General features: G+C 45.6%; 1 protein-coding gene across 2 annotated transcripts in view; it reads right to left on the reverse strand.

The window, feature by feature from the left end:
• Positions 1–27547, reverse strand: part of Mylk3 (myosin light chain kinase 3) — a 52639-nt gene that overhangs the window by 12944 nt on the left and 12148 nt on the right. The window contains exons 1-10 of one of the 2 annotated variants that reach the window (XM_059262664.1): positions 26056–26541; positions 20977–21070; positions 19578–19986; positions 14349–14791; positions 12579–12684; positions 12010–12103; positions 11263–11372; positions 8298–8439; positions 5718–5788; positions 4121–4249 (exon numbers count right to left, since the gene is read on the reverse strand). In XM_059262664.1, the coding sequence (XP_059118647.1) occupies positions 4121–4249; positions 5718–5788; positions 8298–8439; positions 11263–11372; positions 12010–12103; positions 12579–12684; positions 14349–14791; positions 19578–19986; positions 20977–21070; positions 26056–26541 (2084 nt within the window). Of the gene's footprint in view, positions 1–4120; positions 4250–5717; positions 5789–8297; positions 8440–11262; positions 11373–12009; positions 12104–12578; positions 12685–14348; positions 14792–19577; positions 19987–20976; positions 21071–26055; positions 26542–27547 lie in introns of those variants that run through there. The other variant, XM_059262665.1, reaches the window with a different exon arrangement.

Below are 27547 nucleotides of genomic sequence, written 5' to 3' on the forward strand. Positions count from 1 at the left end.
CCTCTAGAAGAGCAGCCAGTGCTCTTAATCACTGAGCCATCTCTCCAGCCTGGCTGTTTCTTAATATGTTTAAAATTTTTCCCAAGCTCCAGAAACCAGATTAATCCCTTCTGGACAGGTCAGATCTACTTCAGATAAGTGCCAAACCCAAATTTTCCTGGTCTGGGAACACTCCAAAGAAAAAAGTAAAATAATAATGATTATTTTTCCTAAGCTTTTCTGTCTCACCAGTATCCTGTCAGACATGAACAGCCAAAGAGTTCTGCTGTGGGATGGTCTGTATGTCAAATGTCTTGCTCTGATTGGTCAATAAATAACACACCGATTGGCCAGTAGCCAGGCAGGAAGTATAGGCGGGACTAACAGAGAGGAGAATTGAGAGAACAGGAAGGGGCGGAGGGAGACACTGCCAGCCGTTGCCATGACAAGCAGCATGTGAAGATGCCGGTAAGCCAGATGGCAAGGTATAGATTTATAGAAATGGACTAATTTAAGATATAAGAACAGTTAGCAAGAAGCCTGGCATGGCCATACAGTTTGTAATCAATGTAAGTCTCTGTGTTTACTTGGTTGGGTCTGAGCGGCTGTGGGACTAGCAGGTGACAGAGATTTGTCCTGACTGTGGGTCAGGCAGGAAAACTCTAGCTACAGAGTTCCAAGCCAGGAATGATGGACAACTCCAGGGCAGCAGACGACAGCCCCACCATCCCAGAACACCTGTCTACTTCAGAAGCCCCCTTCCCTATCCCATCCAAGAGCCAACCGATGCCAACCAAGTCAGCTGGAAGCAGTTTTTGGGAGAAACAATGCCCCATACCCACTCATCCACCATCTTTTATGAAAACAAAGAGTCCAGGATGATAGGAATTCCAGCCACGACCTCATGATCACACATGCCCCAGTGGGACACTTAGTCATTTCTGCCTAGCCATTTCCAGGTCATACATCCTACATAACCCATGCACTGAGCGGTCACATAGATAGCACATGGCGTGATCATGTGATCTATGCACATGTGTGGAGTAGCCATTTGGGCCTGTGTGCACATGGGTGGGTGGTCCTTAAAAAGTTGGACCCTATTTCCACCCCACCCTGCCCCGTCCCTTTCCTCACATGTCCTTTTATCAGGCCTGAACACAACTATCCCTTCTCCCTTCCTCAATAAAACTCTCGCTAGTGGGTTCTGTCATGTTTTGTGACTTTTCCTTGCAGGGTAAGAGAGCTGCTAAAAAACCATCACTTAGTACAGTTCAAAGGCCAAAAATTGGTATACTCAATTTTCAAATTCTCCCAAAACATAACAGCTTCTGCCACCATACAAACAAATGATCCCCAAATCTCTGTATCTAAACTTTCTCTGCTCTATAATCCCCAAAGTCTCTACTTTTCACTCTTCAAAATCCTTTATTTCTACAATTTCTCTGCATTCTGCTCTCAAGAAATCTTCCAAGACTATTGTATAAACACTCTTATCTCAGGATTTGTAAATTCATTGGGTGTGGTTAAAGAATCTGTAAAGTCTGCAACAAAAAAAATAAGCATAAAACTTGTAACAAAAGGTTTAATATTAATTTGCTGTAAGTGATTCAACACTTATTTGGGAAACTAGATCTACTCACTGTACATGTAACTTGAATTCAACTCGTGTTTGGGAAAATAGATGTTTTAAACAGCAACATGAGGCTCGCCTCCATCTTGGCTGACGATCTCATTAGGACAGAAGCAACCACATGGCTGGCAGCCATCTTTACTAAGGTTACAGGGTACATACCATGTAACTTCACCACCATCTTGAGTAAGATGACCACGTGGTATAAAATAACTAAAGCAACAATCATAAAACTTCTTAGTCCTACTAGGCCCTCTCATTATCATTGTATCTCCTTTTAGACTAAGGAGGCAACAACAGGTCTCCAAAACATCTCAGTTTAGGATGGATGATAAATTACTAAGGTTATAAAGGTCTACTCAGGTTAACAGAAACTTATTTAGAGATGTATGTGTAACTACGTATGTCTTTGCTAATTGTGTTCAACACCAGGCTTCTAGAAAATTTAAATTAGGAATAACATGTTCGATAAATAAGATTTATAAATTCCCATGGTCTACTTGGGTTGATAGTAACTGACTATATGTTATGTCTAGCCTCTTTGTCTTTGTTAACTTTGTTAAGCTTTAGCTATCTGGATAAACTGAGCCATAAAAGAAACTGTGATATTCTGTAATCATGCACTATAAAAGGATCAAGAAAATAAGATCCCCAATCCCTTTGTGGATTTCATTTAAAGTTTCCAGTCTCTCTATAAACTGTATTTATGGTCTAAAGTTTTATTTTGATGGTAAAGAATCTTCAATTCAAATTTTTAAGGCTCAAACTTAATAGGAATAAAACTAAAATCCTAATCTTATGAGAGCTACTGACTTGTAAACTGTTAAAAATAATTAAGACATGCAAGTTAGGTCAGTCACCTTATAAAAATGATCAAATTCTTTAATGTGCTCAGAACTAGGCTCATAGTCATGCTAAGTACAAATGTAACTCATTTAGTGACAAGCTTTATTTAGCCTCCTGTGTATGTTTTTAAGGTCAAGCCTAAAGCAAGTAACTAAAAGCAAGTAAGGTTTGTTTAGATCAGGTATACAAATAGATAATGGTCCTCGAATTCTTCAGAAATCTACTGAATGTGGCATTTAAAGTGTTTAATGAAAAAAGCTTCCCATGATAGAAATGCCAGCTCCTAGCAACGACCCTACAGTCTCCAAAGAAGACAATGGGGCATAGACAACTCTACATGGATTGTGGTCACTGTGATAAAAGAACTGCCCCATGCCTCACCTGCTGCCAAGACCTTGCCCAAACTGTGGACCCTGTTGGGTTGATTACCCTACTCTGCCTTGACATGGTATATCAGTTTTCTCAGGCTCCTCCTCCACAGGAAAATCTCTGAGACCTTCTGGGTCTAGCAGCTAAAGATGCTATGCTGTCTTATGTGACCTATGACCACTGCCCCCAATGAAGCCATCAAGACCCAGGGAGGCTAGGGAAACCATCCAGGTAGAGGTAAGTCATTATCATTTTAATTGATGCATAGGCCATTTGGATTATACTTCCTGCTAGAATTTATCCTTCTGAGATCTCTGATAATATTGGCAGCTAACTGTGGCCTTATGTTAACAGCAGCAAACACCCAGCTCCTCCCGCTAAGGCTGTAGCTGCCTGTCCCACTCATTTCATATGTAAAATTAGGCTTCACTTTTCTAGAGCTACTAGGTCTCCAGCTGAGAAAGGCAGGCACAGTTTACCTTGCTGACAGACTTCACACTGAGAGATATAAACTCACAAAACAGGCTTCAGTATACTTTTTTTTTTTTTAACTTTTCCTTTATTTAAAAGAACTTGCTTTGCAATGACTGCTCTCAGTAATCAACCACCTGTGTCTCACGGTAAATGATTAGATGGAAAAAGAAAATGTTTAAAATTTATGTAAGTTGTGAGTCTAAGAAAGTCAATGCAAGCTGTAAAGGTCTGAGGTATGCAAAAAGTGAGAAATGTTTCCGACGTCTTTTCCTGTCTATGCTATTGTCACACTAAGACTTCAAAAGTTCAGAGTTCTAACATGAATCAATGGAGTTCTGCCAAGCTACTAATCTAGCTCTAGTGAGCACAGCTCACAATTCTAGATTCCCTTTGGTTGTCTTCTAAGCATAGACTTAAAAGTGCTTCTCATCATGCTGAAATCATCTCTGTTCAATCTGTACACCCAGCCCTCTGGACAGAGGGAAGAGTATTAATGCTTTTAACCCAGAGTCATTTCTTTGGATCCCCAAGCTTTTACTATGACTCAAAGGCATGAATCGACTCTGGATGTTCACTCCCTCATATCTGCACTAACACCTTCTCCTCAACCATACCTAGGAACAGCTATGTCCTCACTTTCCTTCAGTATCTAGAAGTAAGATCCAGTTGTGGCACACCCTTAGCTGACTGCCTTTCTTCAGTCTCACTCCCCTGCTTCTCTATGAATGTTCCTGAGAACACTTCCCAAATTGTGATTTTCTGCTTCTAAAAGTAAGATGGCTAACCCAAGCCCCGCCCAGAACGAGGCCCCTGAGTACTCACAGCATGTAGGTGATAACTCCCACACTCCACATGTCTGTTGGGAATGAGACAAACTCATAGTTAACAACTTCTGGGGCCAGGAACTCCGGAGTACCAAAGTTCACCTTTAGCTTCTCCCGAGGCTTGTACCTGAGAAAAAAGGAGAGAAGGCAATGCACCATGGGAGAGAATGTGTGGGGGCAGATGCTGATTCTAAAAGGCAACATTTCCCCACCCTACCTATCAAGTATGTTGCCTGAACTCAACACTCATACTACATACAAAGTTTCCTAGGGAATAACTGGACCCTCAGACATGCCTTCCAGCCTTTTTAAGTTAGTGGTAGACCAGAAAACTACAGTCCTTCTAGCCACTTACAATCTGAAGAGGAGAGGAGACCAATATATCTTACTTGGCATGCAGAATCACAGTTCAAGACACCAACAGTGTCTGCTCCACTTCACATTCCTTACATTCCATAAAGGATCAGAATTCTCTACATTCTAGTCAACACTTGCTATAGTTTTTCTCCCTCTCCTGTATGTATGTGTGTGTGTGTGTGTTTTAGTACTGTAGACATTTATATAGGTACATATGGAACCACATTGTACTTTCGGTTTGTATTTCTCTAATGAGAAATTTTCCCAGGCTAGTGTTAAGGTACCATAATGAAGTTACTGAGTGGTAAGATTCAGTGGCCTTTCAAACTTTTGAGCCTAACATTCCAGTTCCTTCTTTCCTTCTTTAGTGTTCTCTTCTTCTTCTTCTTTTTCTTCTTCTTCTTCTTCTTCTTCTTCTTCTTCTTCTTCTTCTTCTTCCTCTCCTTCTCTTTCTTCGTGTGTGTGTGTGTGTGTGTGTGTGTGTGTGTGTGTGTGTGTGTGTGTTCATCTTCTACTGTGTCCTCCTTAGTTTAGCATACACAGGAAGAAAAGAACCAGCTCCCGGAAGCTGTCCTCTGATCTCCACACAGAATCTACAGCATGCACTGTGCCTCCTTGCTCCCACATAAATAAATGTAACAAAAATTTAAATTGTAAACAATATCCATTTAATGTACTGAAACTTGAGGACCTAACAGAATTTGCACTACCCATATAAGATCCCATTTAGGCCTCGTGACTCTCTCCATATGAGCAAGAATGTCATTATGCCACCACTGTACTAAATTCCAATCTAGTCTTCAACGGCTCCAGATCTACTTATCATGGCACCACCCTGTTCACATTCGTGTTTTCATTTTAAGCTAGAGATTTCTCCGAGTGCAAGGATGGCAGTGAATGTACTACCTAGCTTGGCCCCTAGCAGAATGGAGAACTGATGGAATCCAGTCTGCCTTGAACCCTGGTCAGCAGTCCCCGGTAACTACGGTCTTCTGCTCACACAGGTGGTTTGAAGTACAGTTAATTCTACAGTCTTTTAGGACAAATGGAGCCTGTACTATAACCCCACTGCAATTGGGGTTAACAGCAAGCCAGAGGCCACCAGTCTCTGTGTGAGAATTTCTTACATCCACCTCCAAACTAAAAAAAAATGGCTAGATCTCAGACAGGTAAGTACATTCCAGAGAGCTGTAGGTGCCACTGAAGAAGGGATTTTGTCAAAATATCAGGAGCCTTACCTTCTAGCCAGCCCAAAGTCAATGATCTTAATTTGATGTCCCATCTGGTTGACACACAGTATGTTTTCTGGCTGGAAGAGAGAAGGAGGGGGGAGACATTTTAGCCTTATTACCCTGGCTAAGGAAACCTACAACTCTCACACTTATTTGTTCATAGGCCTCCTTCTCTCAGAATCCAAGGAAAGCAAATGGCTTAGGGTAGTCATACGGGGCTAGACATAATAAAAATAAATGAGCTGCACTAACGGAACAGTTGTTGGCATAGGGGGCTGGAGAAATGGCTCAGTGGTTAAGAGCATGTGATGCTCTTGCAGAGGACCTGAGTTCTTCCCACACCCATGTTAGACAGCTCACAACCACCTATAACTCTAGTGTATCTGACACCATCTTTTTTGTCTCCATGGAAAACTGCACTCACCTGTACACTCTCACACAGACAGACAGACGGACACGGACACACACACACACACACACACACACACACACACACACACAAAGAATTAAAAACAAATTCTTGGGGAGGGCAATGTCTGCAAGTCAGCAGTAATAACTATGACCCATAGGGTTGAAATTGTGGTCTTGACAAATTTTTCTTTTTAAGTCTTTCAGAGCCAGGCGGTGGTGGCACATGCCTTTAATCCCAGCACTCGGGAGGCAGAGCCTGGTGAATCTCTGTGAGTTCGAGTCCAGCCTGGTCTACAGAGTGAGATCCAGGACAGACTCCAAAACTACACAGAGAAACCCTGTCTTGAAAAACAAAAAAAGAAAAAGAAATAAGACACAAGCCTACTGAAATGGCTCAGCTGGTCAAGGCATATGCCACCCGGCCTGATGCCCAGCTTTGACTCTGGAAACTACATGGTGAAGGACAGAACTAACTCCTGAAAGTTGCTCTCTGACTTCTACACAATGCATTGTGGCATATGTGTATCATGGAATATGCACATCTATGCACACACACACTCACACACCACAATGTAAATCAGGATGTATCCTATGACCCTTTGTAGGTGTTCCTGTGTAATGCTAAGTCACTCATACAGAAGGCCTATGTTCATGAAGACTGGTTGGGAAAAACATATTTTACACATTTTTATGTTACCCATACTTGTTACCACAAGCTTTTAAACTGTGTGTGCGCATGAATGTATATATGTGCGGTATATGCATGTATGTACATATCTGTGTGTGGGTGTGTATGATCATATGTGTAGTGGACGGAGGTCAACAATGAGTGTAATCCTCTATTGCTCTTCACCTTATTTTTGAGACAGGGTCTTTCACTGAACCTGGAGCTCACCTATTGGCTAAACTGGCTGACCCTAGAATCTTCTGTCTCTAGTGAGATTACAGACACAAGATACTACATGATACTCTTTACCCAGGTACTGGAATTCTGAGCTCAGGTCCTCACGTTTTCACAGCAAGCGCTTTACCCACTGAGCCGTCTCCTCAACCCATTGAACTTTAAAAATAATACTTTCATGTACTTATTTGTGTGTGAGTGTATGCATGCTCCTGAGCACATGCACTGAGCTGGAAGAGGGCATTGGATAGCCTTCTCTATCACTCTACCTGTCTTCATTTAAAGCAGGGTCTCTCCCTGAAACTGGGACTCCTGTTTCCCCAGTTATTCTGGGAGCAGGTAACCCCAGCAATCCTGTTTCCACTCATCTTAGTACTGGGGTTACAGGCATATACTCTAGGGTGTGCTGTATGGGACACTCAGCTTGTTATGTGGATGCTGGGACCTGAACTCTGATCCTCATGATTGTGTGGCAATCTCTCCAGCCACTCCAAGGATCTTTATTTATTCTTTCATAATTTTATACATGTTTATAATGTATTTTGATCATATTCACTTCCTACTCCTCTCCCACTTCCTCTAGAACTCTCCCTTTGAACTTTATTTTTTAAATTACATTGTTTATTTATTTGACTGTGGGGGGGGGGGGTGTATGGGTATGGGTGTGTCTGGGGGGTGGGACAGGGATGCATGTGCATTCATGTGCTGTGATATATGTATGGAAGTTACGGGATCCCTTGCTGGAGTCAGTTCTCTCTTTTTACTATGTGGGACCTGGGGGTTAAACTCAGATCATCAAGCTTGGCAACATTTCTTCCAAGAATCTCACAGGCCCACCCCTTGAGGTTTTTAAAAAGCAATTTTAAAGGTTTATTTTTATGGAAGTGTGTCTGTGTGAGTGTATGCCATGTGTATGTGGGTGCCTGTGGAGACCAGAGGAGGGTATCAAACCCCTTGGAGCTGTAGTTACAGATGGTTGTGAGCTGCCCAATGTGGATGTTAGGAACTGAACTTAGGTCCCTGGGGAAAGCAGCAAGTGCTCTTAAGTCATCTCTCCAGACCAAAAAATTAATTTTAAGACACTTCGAAAGAAAAAGGCTACTGTATTATTTAATATTCAAACAACACTTAAAGAGGCACAATTATCTATAAGTCCCAAACAGGAATAGAGAGGCAAAATAACAGGTCTGTTCTAGATGCCAGAACTAGGAAATGGCAGAGCCAGGAAGGGAAGCCCCAGAGGCCCCGGTGATCTGGGCCGGCACACCACTGACCTTGAGGTCCAGGTGCAGGATGTAGTGCTGGTGCAGGTAATGCACACCCTCACAGATCTGCTTCGTGAACAGGACCACATCCAGTTCCGTCAGGTGGTACTTCTCATCCGTGATCCGGTCAAAGAGTTCCCCTCCATCCACACTGCCAGACACAAGTAAGAAGCGAGGGTCAAACTGAGTGCCGCTCTCAGAGGGCCTGGGAGCATCCAGTCTCGGTATGCCTGAAGTCGCCTAGGCCCCCGAATGCCAAGGCTGGTTACCAAGGGCTCCTGACACTGCCACATGGGGTTGGCTTGGGTTCTTTGTTCTGACACATATGCCACAGAAGGTTTTCCTTGAACCTGGATAATCTAAATTAGGGTTTCAAATTCAGCTGCTTGGGAGTGCCAGGTAGCACCCACATGGCAAGAAGCCTAAGCGAGCATGGCACGGTGACCCACAGCTACTATCCTAGCACTTGGGAAGTGGAGAAAAGACAGTCAAGAGTTCAGGATCATTCACAGCTACACAATGATTCCAGACATGTGCTACATGAAACCCTGTCTCAAAAAACAAATTAATAAGTTAATTAACTGAAAAGCTAAAAAGAAGTCTAAATAGGCAAATTAGACCACATGTGAGACAAAAGTTTTCTCTGTTTTCCCAAATATTTTGGCCAGTACTAGTGATTGAACCCCAGGTCTCAGACATGCCTGGCAAGCACTCTACCACTGAGACCACTGTTTTTCCTACTTTCATTATGACAAATGTTTTACTCTCATTACCCCTGTCTGAGGTAAACAACAACACAAGCACAAAGATAAAAATGGCCCCTAGTCTGCGGCTTCAGCGCCAAGAGTTAGTTTCTGGCCTAAGAGAAGGCTCAACTCCACTGAGGTACAGTACACCAGTAAGCTGTAGTACGCAAGTACACAGAGTGAGCTGTAGTACACCCACACACAGAGTGAGCTGCAGTATACCTCTACACAGAGTGAGCTGCAGTACACCTCTACACAGAGTGAGCTGCAGTACACCCACACACAGAGTGAGCTGTAGTACACCTCTACACACAGAGTGAGCTGCAGTACACCTCTACACAGAGTGAGCTGCAGTACACCACACACAGAGTGAGCTGCAGTACACCACACACAGAGTGAGCTGCAGTACACCACACACAGAGTGAGCTGCAGTACACCTCTACACACAGAGTGAGCTGCAGTACACCTCTACACACAGAGTGAGCTGCAGTACACCACACACAGAGTGAGCTGCAGTACACCTCTACACACAGAGTGAACTGCAGTACACCTCTACACAGAGTGAGCTGCAGTACACCACACACAGAGTGAGCTGCTGTACACCCACACACAGAGTGAGCTGCAGTACACACACACACAGAGTGAGCTGCAGTACACCTCTACACACAGAGTGAGCTGCAGTACACCCCTACACAGAGTGAGCTGCAGTACACCTCTACACACAGAGTGAGCTGCAGTATACCACATACAGAGTGAGCTGCAGTACACCTCTACACAGAGTGAGCTGCAGTACACCCACACACAGAGTGAGCTGCAGTACACCACACACAGAGTGAGCTGCAGTACACCTCTACACACAGAGTGAGCTGCAGTACACCACACACAGAGTGAGCTGCAGTACACCCACACACAGAGTGAGCTGCAGTACACCTCTACACACAGAGTGAGCTGCAGTACACCACACACAGAGTGAGCTGCAGTACACCTCTACACACAGAGTGAGCTGCAGTACACCTCTACACAGAGTGAGCTGCAGTACACCACACACAGAGTGAGCTGCTGTACACCCACACACAGAGTGAGCTGCAGTACACACACACACATAGTGAGCTGCAGTACACCTCTACACACAGAGTGAGCTGCAGTACACCTCTACACAGAGTGAGCTGCAGTACACCTCTACACACAGAGTGAGCTGCAGTATACCACATACAGAGTGAGCTGCAGTACACCTCTACACACAGAGTGAGCTGCAGTACACCTCTACACAGAGTAAGCTGCAGTACACCTCTACACAGAGTGAGCTGCAGTACACCACACACAGAGTGAGCTGCAGTACACTCACACACAGAGTAAGCTGCAGTACACCACACACAGAGTGAGCTGCTGTACACCCACACACAGAGTAAGCTGCAGTACACCTTTACACACAGAGTGAGCTGCAGTACGCCTCTACACAGAGTAAGCTGCAGTACACCTCTACACAGAGTGGGCTGCAGTACACCACATACAGAGTGAGCTGCAGTACACCACACACAGAGTGAGCTGCAGTACACCACACACAGAGTGAGCTGCAGTACACCACACACAGAGTGAGCTGCAGTACACCTCTACACAGAGTGAGCTGCAGTACACCACACACAGAGTGAGCTGCAGTACACCTCTACACAGAGTGAGCTGCAGTACACCACACACAAAGTGAGCTGCAGTACACCCACACACAGAGTGAGCTGCAGTACACCTCTACACACAGAGTGAGCTGCAGTACACCCACACACAGAGTGAGCTGCAGTACACCCACACACAGAGTGAGCTGCAGTACACCTCTACACAGAGTGAGCTGCAGTACACCTCTACAGACATAGATGTGGGTCCAATCGATATTGTTTATGTTTTCATGAAAACCAGATAGAAAAAATTTCCAATTTCTGTCTATGTTTTCCAATTTCTATCAATTAATCATTCATACATAATCATTAACAACTATTTAGACCAAACTGGCATAATATCTTCAGATCAGATCAGACATGCTGACTACTGGTTTGTGACAAAAATACTTTGTCCTCCAACTTCCACACTCAGGTTTTAAGCACTAAACCAGAGAGGGTGGCATGGTTTGGGCATGGCTGTGAGGAGCAGAGCCAGGGAGTTTTGTGTAGACTGAAGTTTTCCCGTCCCTGCCATGAGGCCCTTGATAGAAGCTAGCACCCTACCCCTGAGATACTCACTACTCCATGATCAGGGTGAAGCTGTTCTTGCTCTCAAAGGCATCGTAAAGTTGGATCAAGTTCACATGATTGAGCTGATTCATGATGTTGATCTCATTCTTCACGTCCTCCTTGTGGGACCAGAGGAAAAATGGTTTTCCAAGAAAATAGGTCAGGAAGAGAAGCCACTTGCATCTCCCAATATGTGTGCATGTGTGCCCAGTTGCACGCACGCACACACACACACACACACACTCATATTCACACATATTTACACACTTACACATACACTCACACACATACACACATTCACACATATATACCCTCACACATACAGTCACACATTCATACACACACACACACACACACACACACACACACACACACACACATCTTATGCTTCTTCCAACTTCTGCTGTCACACCAGGTCTCCTCAACTCATCACTCAAACTGTATTCTTATAACAGAAGGGACCTTGGTTCAATCCACCCACTCACACCACAGACAGGAGGTCCAAGAAGAAAGAGCCCTTGGTGTCCAAGGTCCTGCAAGCATGTTGGCAGAGCCATGCCAGGCCATCCACATCAATGAGGTCTGGAGTAAGGAATGTGGTTGACTGACTGGTGTGTGAGAGCCAAGGTAAAGAGGGAGGGAATACATCAAGGTTCCTGCTTGGAATGGAGGGAGCTGGAGCAGGTTGCTAGGGAGGAAATGGAAGCTTCTGGGTCTTGGCTAGAGGATCTGGCTGGCCTGGGGCACATGTCTTACCCGGTCTTTGATGTTCTTCACTTTGATGATCTTGGCTGCCAATGCAAGGCCTGTGGACCTCTCTGTACATCTGTGCACTTGGCCAAACCGGCCCCTACAGAGACACAGGTACACAGGAAGCTGAGAATATGAAAAGCCTACCAAACTCATGAGGGCCACCGTTCTTCTCCTCATACACACCGTATGGACTGTCTGTCCTACACCTCAGGCTATTGTCTTAGTCATCACTCACCCCTGGGCTAACCCGAAGTCTAGAAAATCACATCTTCACCACTCACAATCATACGATCATCTCTGTAACCTAGGGGAAAACCTCCTGGCCTTACCATGGTCTATTCTGGATATGGGAATATCCATTCTACATCATATCAGCCTACTTACCGCTCCCATGCCTGGCACTCCTGCTACCTCAGGAATGTTTCCCTTGTCCTACTTTGAGAATCTCCTACACCTCTCCCCCCTCGTATGCACAGCCACCGGCATTCCAGGGAGACCTCTGTTCATTCTCTGTGCAGGTCAGCCTCCATGCTCCAGTCTCTGCCCCTCACCCAGATGGATGCTGCACTTACCCTCCCAAGACTTCGTGTTGGGATACTGTGTAGCCTGCTGAGATCGAGGTATCCTTGACACTCACTACCCGATGTTCAAAAGGGGCTGGGGGTGCTGCACTGTCATCTGTAGAGAGACAACAGAGAACCCATGAGTCTCCTACAAGTACCCTCCCCTCCTAAACCCACTAAACGTCACTTGGATTACCAGGTGGCAAGCTCACTGCCCTTCTTACAGCCCCCCCACATCAGAGCCCTGTCTCTAGAGTTACCCCATGGAGCTACACATTTGGCAGGAGAGGAAGCTGAGCACACGACATTTTCATGAGGTGGCTATGTTCAAAGGCAATGGGGCTATGGGAACTAGTCAAGGGAGTGTGAGAGGGGGACAGCTAGAAAAACAAACACACCATCCTCACTGCTCAGCCTTTACCCTGATAGCTGGTCTCAACTAGATCCCAGAGGACAAGAGAGCCTGTGGTGGAGCCCACGGTGAGCATCTCTTAGGGCATGGGTTGCTGAGGAGGGATAATGGATCTAGAAAGGAAGCAAAGAGCAGCTAGCACTTGGGAAGACTGTAGGGAGACATTTAGGATTGTTTTTTTTTTCTTTTTAATTTTATTACTCTGTGTGTGTGTATGTGTGTGTGTGTGTGTGTGTGTGTGTGTGTGTGTATGTGTGTGTGTGTACGTGCCGTGCCATGGCACACATATACACATGGAGGTCAGAGGATAATTTTCAGGAGTTGGTTCAGCTTTCACCATACGGGTCCCAGGAACTGAACTCAGGCTTGGCAGCAAATGCCTTTACCTGTGAACTGGCCCTCGGTATTCATTTTAATTGGGTAATGTGAATGTTTAATTGGGTAATATAGTGACACCTAGAAACGTCACATGAAATTATTTTTTTAAAAAGGAAACATGCAATAGTCACAACACTACAAAGCGGTTCTTGCACAAATGGCTGGAAGATGCTGAGGCTGGGTCATTGTCTGTTCTCGCCTGTCCTGAAGCATCCTGCGTGTTCCCTGAGTGTAGAGAGTGCTCCGCAGACAATTCTCCCACCAGGAGGGAGACTCCTGAACTGTTGGAGCTGAAGGTCTTTGTGGCAGAAGAACACAGAGACACCTAACACCCCTCAGGAATGACAAGTAGGTCAAAATCTCACCACTTCCACCCCATTGCAAATGGCAGTGGAAATGGCTCACTGTGTCTTACACATATCAGTCAGTGTCTTTTCTCTACTTTTCTTTTCTTCTCCACCCCCTCTCTGAGAGGAGAGCATCCTATGGAATCTAGGCTGACCTCAAACTCATTATGTAGCTATGGACTACCTTGAACTTATCCTCACGCCTCCATTTCCCACATGCTTGGATTGGAGACGTGCCATACCACGTTCGGTTTTATGCAACATTGGGGATCAAACCCAGAGCTTCTGCTTTGCGCATACTAGGCAAACACCCCAGCAACTGAGCTACATCCTTAGCCCTTGTGTTTTTTGCATTCTTGTCTGCTCTCATTTAAAATGGTGCCAGTGGTGGAACCCTCAGGCGGGGAAGTTGCTTTGAGAAATCTACCCAGTTGGCTCCAGAGGTTCCCACTTCCCAACCATCAAAGCCATTTCAAGACCTGAGTCTAATCCTTCACATTTCTGTATCTTGGACTCTAGCACCAAGACTTAACTCTCCAGAACCTTAGGCTTCCTCAGAACCACATAATCTATGGAAGGTGTAGGAAGGCTCCCAGCCACTCACCTCAAGGCCGTTTTAAGCTGAGCCACGGCCCCACTTACCGAGAACCGTGACGGCAGCCTCGGCAGGAGCAGGCATCCCCCTTCCAGCTTCTGTTCCCCCTGAGCCCTTGGCTGCAGGGTCCTTCCCTGGCTCAGGCTTCCCTGCTCCTGGGCCTGTGTCTTGCTGCAGGCCTGTGGTCCCAACAGCCTCATTTCCACAGTCCCTTGTAGCCAAGCTTGGTCCTGTGAGAGGCTCAGCCCCAGGCCCCTCCTCCTCCTCTGCGCTCACTCCTCCATTGTCGCTACCCCTCTTTGGCAGGGGTAGAGATGGTCTGGCTCCCTTAGGGATCTGCTCTTCCAGCTCATTTCCAGGGCCTTTGGGATGTGGGTCCTGCTCATCAGGCTGGGTAACTGCTGGTGCTTCTGCAGAGGCCACGGGAATGCCCCTTTGTGTCTCAAGCAGCTCCCCAGCAGTATCCATCTCTTGCACATGGCTAGAGATCCTGGGCAGAGAGAAATATGGCCCTGAGGTTCCGAACAAGGAATTCCAGGGGATGAAACTCAGCAGCAAAGCATTGCTTAGTGTCATAGTTAGCTTCAGCTGTCAACTTGACACAAACTTCGAGTCACCTGGAAATAGGAAACCCCCAACTGAAGGATTGTCCAGATCAAACTGGCCTGTGTCCATATCAAGGAAGCATTTTCTTAATTGCTAATTGATGTGTCAGGGCCTAGCCTATTATAGTCAGCACTCTGCCCAGACAGATGGGCCTGGGCTAGATAAGAAAAAGGTAGCGGAGCTGCAGAGACCCTCAGTCCATACATTAGGCAGAGCTCAGGGAATCCTGCAGAAGAGGGGGAGGAAGGATTGTAGGATCCAGAGAGGTCAAGGACACCACAAGAATATGGACCACAGAATAAATTAAGCAGGGCTCCTAGGGGCTCCTAGCAACTGAAGGGATGATCAGGGAGCTTGTATGGTCTGACCTAGGCCCTGTGCATATACCTTATGGTTGTATAGCTTGGTGTGCTTGTGAGACTCCTAACTGTGAGAGCAGGTGCTGTCTCTGACTCTTTTGTCTGCTTTTGGGACCCTTTTCCTCCTACCGGGTTCCTCATCCAGCCTTGATATGAAGGTTTATGCAACTGGTTATGCCATGTTTGGTTGATATCCCTGGGAGGCCTGCTCTTTTCTGAAGGGAAACGGAGGAGAAGTGGATCTGGTGAAGAAGGGTGGTGGGGAGATGGACTGGGAAGAGAGGAGGGAGGGGAAAATGCAATCAGGATGTAATATATGAACAAAGAATAAATAAATTAATAAAGAGAAAAGGGAAAGAGAGCTGAGCAAGCCACAAGGAGCAAACCTCATGACCTCCAGGTCCCTGCCTTGAGTTTCTGCCTTGGCTTCCCTTGATGGTAGACTATAACCTATAAGTCAAATAAAGCTTTCTTCCCTAAGCTGCTTTTGGTCACAGCGTTTTATCACAGCAACAGAAAGCAAACTAAGACATTTAGCATGTGCAAGTTCCTGGCTTCAATCACTGCCTTGTCAGAACTGTGTATTCTACAGAATATCTCTCCATCATGGTAGTCCAGTGTCCTAATAATTTTGTCTTTTTTTTTTTAAGCCAATTGATGAAAGGATTTGTTAAGATTTTAAAAGTGCTAGTAAAAATAAAATACTTAGAGATTTACAAATACAAATGACAAAATTGCTTCAATAGCATTCATATTATAGTATTTGTGATAATAAGATACTAAATTATGTTTTTTGGTTTTTTTTGGGGGGAGGTTTGGTTTTTCGAGACAGGGTTTCTCTGTGTAGCTTTGCACCTTTCCTGTAACTCACTCTGTAGTCCAGGCTGGCCTCAAACTCACAGAGATCCGCCTGGCTCTGCCTCCTGACTGCTGGGATTAAAGGCGTGTGCCACCAATGCTCAGCCTAAATTATGTTTTCTAGCCATCATTTGTGCAACATTAGGCATGATTGCTTTATTTTTATTTAATTAAAATATAGTTACATTGTTCCCCCTTCACTAATAATCTTTAATGGGCTATGGAAGATAAAAATTTGAGTTTGTAGTGTACATGATATAAAATCATAAGTTAAGTAAAGATTAACAATATTTTAGTTCTTCATTTATCCTCTTGTGGAAAATTAGCCTCCAACTTTGAAGCTCTGAAAATGTTGGGGTTGGAGAAATGGCTGCCAATCAAAGACTGGAGTTCAAATCTTACAGCACCCATGTAACAATCTGGGCATCTCATGAGTTTATAACTGCAGCTGTGACAGGGGGAGAGACAGGATGACTGGGGCTTCCAGCCTAGCAAGAATAAAACAACAACAAAAACAAAAAACAAACAACAATGACAACAAAATACCCCATGAGCCCTAGACTCAAGGACAGAGTCTGCCACAAAAGAATAGACAGAAAGAAGTAGAGGAAGATCCTTGATGCCTTCTTCTGACATCATGCACATGGGCACATATACCTGCAAATATAAGTGTGCATGCTCTCATAGACATGTATACACATAAACAAATAGATAAAGAAATACATCTTTGTTTAAAAATGTTTACAAAAATAAACACAAATATGGCTCTTTTAGATTTTTAAGAAGAAATAAAAAATGGTTAAGATGAGCCGGGGTGAAATGGTAGAGCCTTCATCTAGCATACACAATGCCCTTCATTCCATCCCCAGCTAAACACACACACACACACACACACACACACACACACGTACATTAGGATTCTGCCCTTACTCTAGCTCGTGACCGCACATGCGCAGTTCAGGAGTTAAGCAAAAGGTCTTGCGTCTTACGTCATCAATGTGCGCTGATGACTAGGTACGTGCCTTAAAAAGATGGACACAGACCCCATGCTCTCTCTGCTCTCTCTCTGCTCTGCTCTGCTCCCCACCATCACCATCTTTCTCTCTCTCCAGGCCTGGCTTTCCTCCTCCCTCCTTTTCCCTCCTAATAAAGCTCTAAAAACTAACACTGGGTTTTGTCGTGCTTGTAACCTTTCCATGCAGTAACCAGTGCCGCCAACAGCGCCATTTATCATCCTTTCAACAGACTAAGATAGATGGTAAATTCTATGTTACATGTCATTTGTCATAATAACAAGAACAAAGAAGAATACAAGACCTTCCTCCAGCAGCTGAAAGCCTAGGCTGCTCTCTGAGGTTTAGGCTTTTGAGAATGGAAGCTGCCCTAAGTGGTGCAGTTGAGAGACCTGGCAGACTGTCTACAGTTAAGCACTGGCAGGAGTGCTTGGGACTAGATAGGCATCAGTGACCACAGTGGATGAAAGGTGATATCCAAGCTGAGTCACATGAGCCTACCTCAGACCAAAGGGTCCACAAAACTTGACAAGCCAATTGCTGGAGGAGTATCCAGGTGGTCAATGGAAAAGGCCATTGGCCACTTCTGCCCTTTCTGGCCTTCTCTTCCAGTGGGGTAGGAGGTGACCCCAGTGTCACACAGCTCTGTGTCGTGTTTGGTGTCCAGAGCTTCCTTACCTACCACATAGCATGCCTACCACAGACATTGCCAATTAACCATAAGCTCCATGCTGCCAAGTTCAGGAATGGTCTCAGGATACCCATACAAGCAGTCCCTTCTGGTCAGAACTAACACTTAATTTTCAATCTACTTTCCTCAAAAAACACATTCTAGGTGGGGAAGGGCAGGTGGTGACCTCCCCACTTCCAGAGACCTGCTTCTAGTCTGATGTGTCTGAAATTCAGCACAGGGCTATGACTGGGGTGGACAGTGCTCCTCACTGAGAGGTTTTTAGGGATCCCTAACACCTTACAGGAAGTTTATGCCTACCATGGTCGCTACATTCAGAGCTTTGGCCTGGATCCAAGCACATCTACCAGGTATCCCTCCTTCCAGCCTGTCAAGGCCCCTGGGTCAGAGTGTGTGGGGTGCCAGTGGGGTCCCATTTCCTTCCAGAACCCATCACCACAGCAAAAAGAGGCTAGATAATCTCCCAGCGCCAGGTCCTGTGGTCTCTGCAATAGGTTAAGGGAGTTGGGGCAGGTGCGGCCAGCATCAAGTAACTGAGAAAAGCCTAGAAAGGCAGGGCCCTCAGAGTCTGTGCCGATACGATACAGCAGGGCTGCACCATGACACTGAATACAGACTGGATACAGCCAGCCAGCTCTCTTTTCTACAGTTTCTACTGAGCACAGCTCCCAAAGCTATGTCCCAGGCATCACTGCCTTGCTGTGGGATGTTCTGTATGGCAAATGTGTTGCTGATTAGTCAATAAATAAAACACTGATTGGCCATTAGCTAGGCAGGAAGTGTAGGTGGGACAAGGAGGAGAATAAAGCTGGGAAGTGGAAGGCTGAGTCAGAGAGACACTGCCAGCCGCCATGATGAGAAACAGCATGTGAAGATGCCGGTAAGCCACGAACCATGTGGCAAGGTATAGATTTATAGAAATGGATTAATTTAAGCTGTAAGAACAGTTAGCAAGAAGCCTGCCACGGCCATACAGTTTGTAACCAATATAAGTCTCCTTGTTTACTTGGTCAGTTCTGAGAGGCCGTGAGACTGGCAGGTGAGAGAGATTTGTCCTGACTGTGGACCAGGCAGGAAAACTCTAGCTACACTACCTCTCCAGAACGTCTGACATAAATCTCCCAAAAGCCCCTAGAATGACTCCACCTGTCTGCCCCACCCTTCTTCATCACCATATTGTTTGGGACTTAAATGCTGGCCCAAGGGAGTAGGTGTGTGGTTAAGCACATAGATTTGGTAGCTTTGTGTGATGGTAGCACTCAGCCCAAATTTCACCACCAGTAAAATAATATGACAATCAACTTCACATGCTGGGAATACTGGGAGAATAAAATGAGATGGCTGCAGAAGTCTATACCAGTGCTTGGCATGTGACAGAGTGCTCTGTGAAACCCATTTGCTGAAGTAACTATTTATCTAAAAGTTAGTCATTCTCAATCCTATTCCCCATTAGAATGAAAAACAAAAATCCAAGAATGGTACCTGAGAATCACTCCAGACCAAAGGAAACAGAATCTCTGGGCATGGATATTTCTTTTTAAACTCCACTCCCTATCTCCAGGTAATTTTCATGGCCAGGAAGATTCCAGTACCCCCAGGATCCCAAACATAAGACCTTCCCCTTTGAGCCTAGAGCAGCTCTACATATGCAGCGGTCACCCAGCATGTGCCGCTGGCCCGCTGGCCGTGCTGCATGTCAAGGGGTGCAGCTAATTCCACCCATGGCCAACAAAGAAGAGCATCCCTTACCTGGGGAGTGCTTCACCACTGTGAACTTCACTGGCTGGAGTCAGTGGCCCTAAGGGCTGAGAGCTAGGCCCTGAACTCAGTCTCACACCCTCTTCTGAGAGCCAACAGTCGGACTTGCTGGATGAGTTTCCTTGTCCCACACTTTGTGACATCTTGAGGCTGGTGAGGACCTCGCTGATTCTGTCCAGTGCTACAGACAATTCCAGGGTCGTCCCAGTATTCTCAATGGATGTTTCGGGAAGCCTGGATTCTGCTTCTGTGGGTGGGGCTACTTGGCCTGGGCCAAGAACTTCAACTCCCTGCCTCGGTGAGGCTCCTGCCTGGGTGCAGTCAGCTCCCTTCAGTGAAGTATTGATGATGAGAGGCAGCCTCTCCACTCTCCCCACTGGTCCGTCCTCCTTCTGGCTCTCTAGAAGGTAACAGGAGGGGTGAAATGCACTCTAAGAGAAATGGATCACAAAGGAAAGATGGGCATATATGTGTCATTTCATATACCACATCGATAAAAGCCAAAACTGGACATAACCCACACATGGGAGATGTGTCTGGGTGACAGAATAGCCACCCAATGGAGTGTTGTACAGCCATTTTTAAAATGAGAAAATAGGGCCTGGAGAGGTGGCTCACCAGTTAAAGGCACTGCCTGCTCTTCCAGGGGATCCAGGTTTGATCCCCAGCACCTACAAGGTAGCTCACAATTGTCTGTAACCCCAGTTCCAGGACATCTAATGCCCTCTTCTGGTCTCCACAGACAATGTGCACACAAGTGGTGCACAGACACATGCAGACCAATACACACTGAGAGAAGAAGGGAGGGTGTTTGTGAGTGTGCACATGTGTAAATATATAACTACTTACAAGTGCTTTGCATAGACTGGACCTGGCAGACAAGATAAGAACCTTTTAAATTATCACAAATAAAGGCCTGAGGGAGGAAGGACATAGCCAGACTTCTCTTAGCATACCTTGTTTTGTCAATCTGACCTTAGATCCCTAAAAACATTATTCAAAAAAAAATTTGTCTTCTTGAGACAGGGTCTCACTGTGTAGCCCTGGCTGGCCTGAAACTCACAGAGATCTGCCTACCTCTGCCTTCTGTGTGCCAGGATCAAAGGTGTGCACCACCATGCCAACACGTAAAGTTTGAAGAGAGAATTAACTTCTATAAAAGCAATCCAGCCAAACCCTTAATTCTGGCACTCTGGAGATGGAGGCAGGAGGACCAGAAGTTCAAGGTCATCTCAGCTACATGGTGGAGTTTGAGACCAGCCTGGGCTACATGAGATCCTGTCTGAAAAAGCCAAACAAAACTAAAACAACCATGCCACAGGTGATGCACTTGGTACTTGATTCTGAACCCTTATGTGTGCAGTAGAAACAAGCAGGTGCAGCAGCTCACCTTCCCACAGCCCCCTGGGGGGATCAGCTTGCTCACCTCGGGGGCTCAGCACATGCTTCGACTTTACTCCCGTAATTTCTGCTTGTTCCTTGTTCTGAAATAACCACATAAAAACACATCATTCAGACATCCGTGGACCACCTACCACACACTTTGATGTAGTTGGTTTATTTCAGATGATCCACAGCAGTGTTAGGGGATGCACAGTACTATCACTTTGGGGATAAAGACACTGAGGCCGGCCGGGCGGTGGTGGCGCACGCCTTTAATCCCAGCACTCGGGAGGCAGAGGCAGGCGGATCTCTGTGAGTTCGAGGCCAGCCTGGGCTACCAAGTGAGTTCCAGGAAAAGGCGCAAAGCTACACAGAGAAACCCTGTCTCAAAAAAAAAAAACAAAAAACAAAAACAAACAAACAAAAAAAAAAACACAAGACACTGAGGCCGGATGAGCCTAGTCTCAAACCCAGAACCCACATCCTTCCCAGTGCTTCACTGAACAGCTAGGGCGCTGGGCCTCCTGAGAGAAGGTTCTAAACACACTGCAGTACAAGGCTCTTAGGCCAGGAATGGGAAAAACAGCTCGATCCTAAATCATCAACTCAGCTCTACTATTCATGCTGCTATAGTTCTGGTTGAGAGTGGATTCCAAAGTCAAATCCATGATTAGGGGATGGGGCACCACAGTCAATGGCTAACCTCAGCCTTGGAGCTGAGGAACGACCTCCACCTGAGCTTTATCATTTGGGCCTAGAGTTGCCAGATCTTCTTTGTTTTACAAGAGAAACTGGAATTAGATTTTTGTTTAAATCAGACTTATTAAAACATAAAATTAAATAAAAAATAATTTATTAAAGCATCATTTGTATACAATAAATTACACATATAAACTATAAACCTTTTTGTGAGACAGTGTCTCACCATGTAGCCCTGACTGATCTAGAACTTCCTCTAAAGACCAGACTCACAGAAATCCTCCTGCTTCTGCCTCCTGAGTACTGAGCTTAAAGATGTGCACCACCATACCAGATCAACAAATGTACAAGATATAGGACAGTTCTGCTACCCTCAAAGGGATCCCTAGAGTTTTAATCCAAAGATTTAAATCTTCAGTGTTGGAAATCAATTAAAATCTTTTTAATGCTGCAGACAAAATGTGTCTTCAGCTGTTTTGTATCTCTGGGTTCCCCATTAAGGAACTCTGTGACTGGGGTCGGAGAGAGGCCTGTTACTGGTGAATCATATCCCCTGGTGTACAGGGGACCAAGGGTATGTTAACCAGAGCTATTTCTGTGACTTAACACCAGGAGCCACATTTGGGACTACACTGGTCAAAGGTTCAAAACCCCTGAGGGTCCCAGCAAGAGATGGAAACCTTTTCTGGAGAGCTCCCTGACACTCACAGAGTGATCAGGACCAGTATAGGGCTCTGAGCATGTCTATCAGGCCCTGGTCTCTAGCAGACCTTTTAGGTTTAAAGGAGAACTGCCCGGCATGTCTCTGGACCAGTGTTCAGCATCCTTACACAGTGGTTCCTTGACACTGGTCACTGTTTCAAAAGAGCTGTAGCTGTTGGTTAACTTTGGTGTGCTGGACACACTTTTGAAACATTTCACAGATTAGTGCCCACTCTTCCTGCCCACCCTTTGAGGCAGATAGTATTTACTAATAATGGGATGATTCCCGGTTCCTGTCCATTCTTTGAGGTAGATAATATTTACTAATGGGATGATTCCTGGTTCACAGAGAGAAAGTGAGAAGCGGTGAAGCGGAGGGTCGTCCAGGTGCTGAGAGCAGAGTTCAAAGCAGCAAGTTTGACTGAGAGGCCAGGTCCCTGCCACACTGCTGCACTGGGAAGGCTGAAGTGGGGTCCCCACCCGGCTCCCAGGCTGGGGTTAGACACTGACTGGGGTGCCCCATCCCCCAAGCATGATTTGACTTCAGAATTCAATCTCAACCAGAACCATAGCAGTTTGAATGTTGATCTGACTTAGAGTAGAGTTTGTTTTTCCATTCCTGGCCTGAATCCTTGGTTCATCCTCCAGGGCAGTTCCCCAAAGTCCTCCCATCTCCCAAACTCCCCTCCAGTTTTCCTTTGCTTCACTCACTTCTCAGTCCTGTTCCCTTCTCACTCTTTTGTGGTCCCAGAGCATCAAGTATTGCATTCATTCATTCATTCATTCATTCATTCAGTGTGTGTGTGTGTGTGTGTGTGTGTGTGTGTGTGTAAGCATGAGCCCCACCCTTGGAGATCACAAGACAACTTGCAGGAATTCATTCCCCTCCTTCTGCCACTGGTTTTTAACTCAGGCTTTCAGACTTTGCAGCAAGCGTCTTTACCCACTGAACCATCTTGCAAGACCAAGGACATTAAGCTTTACTCCCACCTCAGTTTGCAGAGTTCTCTGAACTCCAAGTTCATCCCTGACAGCAGAAGCATGTCATGATCCAATTAACAATTGACAATGTAATGGAAAGACAAGACCCAACACAGCAGAACGTCAATGATACATAAATTAAGCACAAAACCAGAGGGAGATGCAGTGGGGCCGCAAAGACAGGGAATCATGCAAGAATGAAATGACAGTCTCTGACTTCCCCACTCTGCAATGCCTATATATAACAACACGGGCATCAGTTAGTCCCATTATCCCACAAACAGCTCTTATAAATAAATAAGGAAGGGAATGAAATAGGAAAGAGGAGGAAAGTTTGTGAACAGGTCGTTCACTGAAAATGCAAAAAGGTTTTAAACAATGCTCCACCCTTTAGTGAAAGACGTCAAAGCTTTAGGATATGTCATTCTGTCTGCTTGTGGTTATGTTTGAGGCTTTCCTTATTAAAAAGACAGATTTTTATGAGTTCAAAAGAAAAATCAGCTTTATAAGACATCACCAATTGCTTCATTTAGGTCTAATTTAACAAGAAAACTGTAAGAATTTTAAGAAGTTTAAGACATTCGGGGATGCTTGAATACTATCTTCAAATAGTAGCAAAGCTGTTTACTTCGGGGATACTCTAACAGCGATACAATTGTGTGTCTGAGGTAGCCCTTGTCCTTTAGACACAAATGCTAAATTCTTCTTGTTGTTTGTTTACTGTAGTGCTGGGTTTGAAACGTGGGCCTCGGGTGTGCTGGGTAAGAGCCCCCTTTGAGCAACACCACTCATTCCAACTTAGTTCTCTGCCTTATATAAATGTGAGACCACTGCCTCTAAAAAGCACATTATCCAACATTTTAATCCTCTTCCACTACTCTTTTCATTCTGATGGATAGAAAATGGGATCTCATGTGCATTTTTAATATTTCAATACGATAAACTTCAAAATCATAAGCAAAACAAAACAACCTCTTCAAGAACATTCACCCCATAGCATCCAGGACACACAGGAGACTTAGTGTTTGCCTCCAGCCCCGATATTCCTGTGGACTTCAAATCCTCTGTACATTATACACTATAAGGTATACTTCCTAATGTGATGTGCTATGTAAATAGTTACTATCTTGTTGCAGAAATATCCCCCAGGAGGGGGTAGAATTCACTCCCTACACTCAGAAAACCAAGGAGAAATTTCTTTACTGAAGGCATAATGAACCTCCACCCACAGCCCCTGGAATGACCTTTTATTTTTTTAGACAAGACCCCATATAGCCCAGACTGGCCCTAAGCTCCTCATCATCCTACAAGCAAGTGCTGCTACACCTCCCCTTAAATGACATTTTTAAAAGGCTAGCTAGGCTTTACCCACATAATGTGCTTTTAGTTACAAAACCTTTACCTGGATAGCTCACAGGAACCTGGAAACTGAGTCTCCTGGGGACCCAGGGGTGGAATTGGAAGGAGACAATTTTCATGAGTTTTTCTTGGATTTATATTTGCTTGAATGCCCCCCCCACACACACACACACTCACTTTGGTGTTGGAGATTAAACCTAGGGCCTCCTATAGCAAAAATGTTTTTCTTTTATCATGTTAAATTATCAAATTAAAAGCATTTTAGATTTTAGTTTAATTTTCTTTTTAAGGCCATTAATTCGATTTATTTTAGGAGTGTAATTAGATTCTTTTTCTTTCACAAAATCCAGGCTGGTTATCAGTAGCCAGAGCCATGTGTCCCATTTTCTTTGCAGGCCAGCATTTCCAGGGCTGCAGAGCAGGGATCAGAGAGCTGAGGGAGAGGTGTGCTCCAGGAGGAAGGAGCTTCAGACAGGAAGAAGAGGGACAGCTGGGTGGCTGAGGACCTGCTGGGCTGGGAAGGAAGGCATCCTCTTCAAGCACAGACCTCATTAGACCCCAATCCATTCCCTGCCAGGGGCAAGTGATAATCACAGAATCTTAAATGGTGGCTCCAGGCTATCTGGTGTTGCTAAGTGGCTGGTCCTCAGCTGTTCTCAAACAGGGTGTTCCCTATACACACACACACACACACACACACACACACACACACACACACACACACACCCTTGACCATTGGGCAAGCTTCTATTAGCCAGAGGGTGTGATTATACAACCCTCGGGAACAGCCACTCCCAGAAATGCCATCTTTCACCTTGGGGGAGGGTCAGGCTTCTGCTTGTCCCCCGTGAGTCACTGTCAACACTCATTTGCCCACAGGCGGCTACACACTTTGCCTACTCTGGGACAAAGCACAGTGTCGGGCACAGAGAGGGTTGGGTTGTTGAGTAAGGGCTGTTGGGTAAATTGACCATGTCTCTTATTCCAGGTATAAAGGGACAGAAAGGGGACAGAGAAGTCCCAGGAATGTTAAGTGCAACACCCTCCTCTTCCTCACAGCTAGTTTGTCCCTCACATCTAGGTGGCCCAGGAGTTGCCCAAGGACCTACCTTCTGACTGGACCATTCACTACCTCATCCTTTTTTAGAGAGAGCGGGGATCAGTGGACTGCATGGAAATCCGTCTATAGTCCCTAAGTTTCTATCTTTCATTTCCCCATCAACAGGACACAGAATGCATGATGAGGAAACAATGTCCCCAGTTCTTCTAAAAATAATTTCCTGGCCAGTCTCCCCACCAGGGTCCCGGAACCCCCTCCCGCCAGGGCAGGGAATCCAGAACCAACCTCCTCAGGGCGGTCAGCTAGGCTGCCTTTCCTCCAGGGCACGTTCCCTTGGGTGACGACATCACCCACCTTTGAGTGCTGGAAAGTGGTCCCTACCAAAGCAATAGCCCTGTCCACAGCCACCACCATCTTGAAGAGGGCTTCGAGCCTGGCACCATGCTGAGCACCCTCCTGCTGCACAGCCCTCACCAGCTCCAGGACTTCAGGCCATGCAGCCTGAGCAGTGGCCGGAGGAGGACTGTCAGGCCCTGCCAGACCAAACTCCCGGGAGGCCTCCAGCCGATGAAGACCTTGTTCCAGGTGGTCCATGCCTCGGCACACACACTGCAGCTTCTCTGTAACATCTTCTTGGAAATGCAAGAGTCTGTCAACCTTCTCACTTAACGCATTAAGTTTTTTGTCCACGGTGGTTAAGCAAGCTCTGCTCAACGCTGGCAGACCCAGGGGGCCCAGACCCTCGGGATCCTCCTCCGAAACTCCTGACATCCCAATTCCGGCTTGGTAAGGGCAGAGACAAGGAAACAAGCACCCCAGGCCTGCTTCTCACTTAGGTGGTCGTCTGGAAGACCATCGTCCTGGTAAGAACCTTGCTGCACAGCACCAGCCTGCCCTGCTGCCTGGGCTGTTTGGGGAACTGAGAGGACCAGGTTTCCTGTGTGTCTGTTTTGTCTATCTCCCACTCAGCCACTGCCAGAGAGTGACAGGCTGAGTTTGGCCCAGGCCCTTCTCTTGGGGCCTCTTTGACATCACGGTAACAATTAACATTCCCCTTTGAGAGGCTGCTGACGGCAGATATTTTAAGAATCTGCCCGGAGAAGGCTGGGGTTCATATAGCTGATGTTAAAGGTTGGGAGAAAAATGTCTTTTAGCATGCAGACTGGGAAGGGGGAATCCACAGCACCCCACCTCTAGACAAAGAATTATAGGCAACTAAGGAGAGCTGAGAGCAGGAGAATTAGTCTTCCCTAGGGGATGAGCTCCCTAATTGGTTATCCACTACCAGGTGGTGAGTCCTGAAATCATATACAAGTAACACTAAACAAACTCGGTAGGTTGTAGTGATAAATTCATGTGTTTGTATACATATAATAATAACAATAAAGAAAAAAGACATGAATTTGAGTGGGGGGGACATAGAAGGGGTTGGATGGAGGAAAAGGAAGGGAGAAACGCTGTAATTGTAATTTAATTAAAAATAAAAATACCTGGGCAGTGGTGGCACACGCCTTTAATCCCAGCACTTTCGAGGCAGGTGGATCTCTGAGTTCCAGGCCAGCCTGGTCTACAGAGAGAGTTCCAGAAGAGCCAGGGCTACACAGAGAAACCCTGTCTCAAAAATCCAAAATAAAATAAACATAAAATACAGAAAAGCATGTTCTCATTTAACATACAAATTCACTTTGGTCTTTTTAAATGATAAAATTGTATGTATACCAACAAATTGTCTTAAAATAAATTTCTTTGTGATTTATTATTAGCAAAAAAAAAAAAA

Source organism: Peromyscus eremicus, chromosome 5, assembly GCF_949786415.1.
Source record: "Peromyscus eremicus chromosome 5, PerEre_H2_v1, whole genome shotgun sequence".
NCBI lineage: Eukaryota > Metazoa > Chordata > Mammalia > Rodentia > Cricetidae > Peromyscus > Peromyscus eremicus.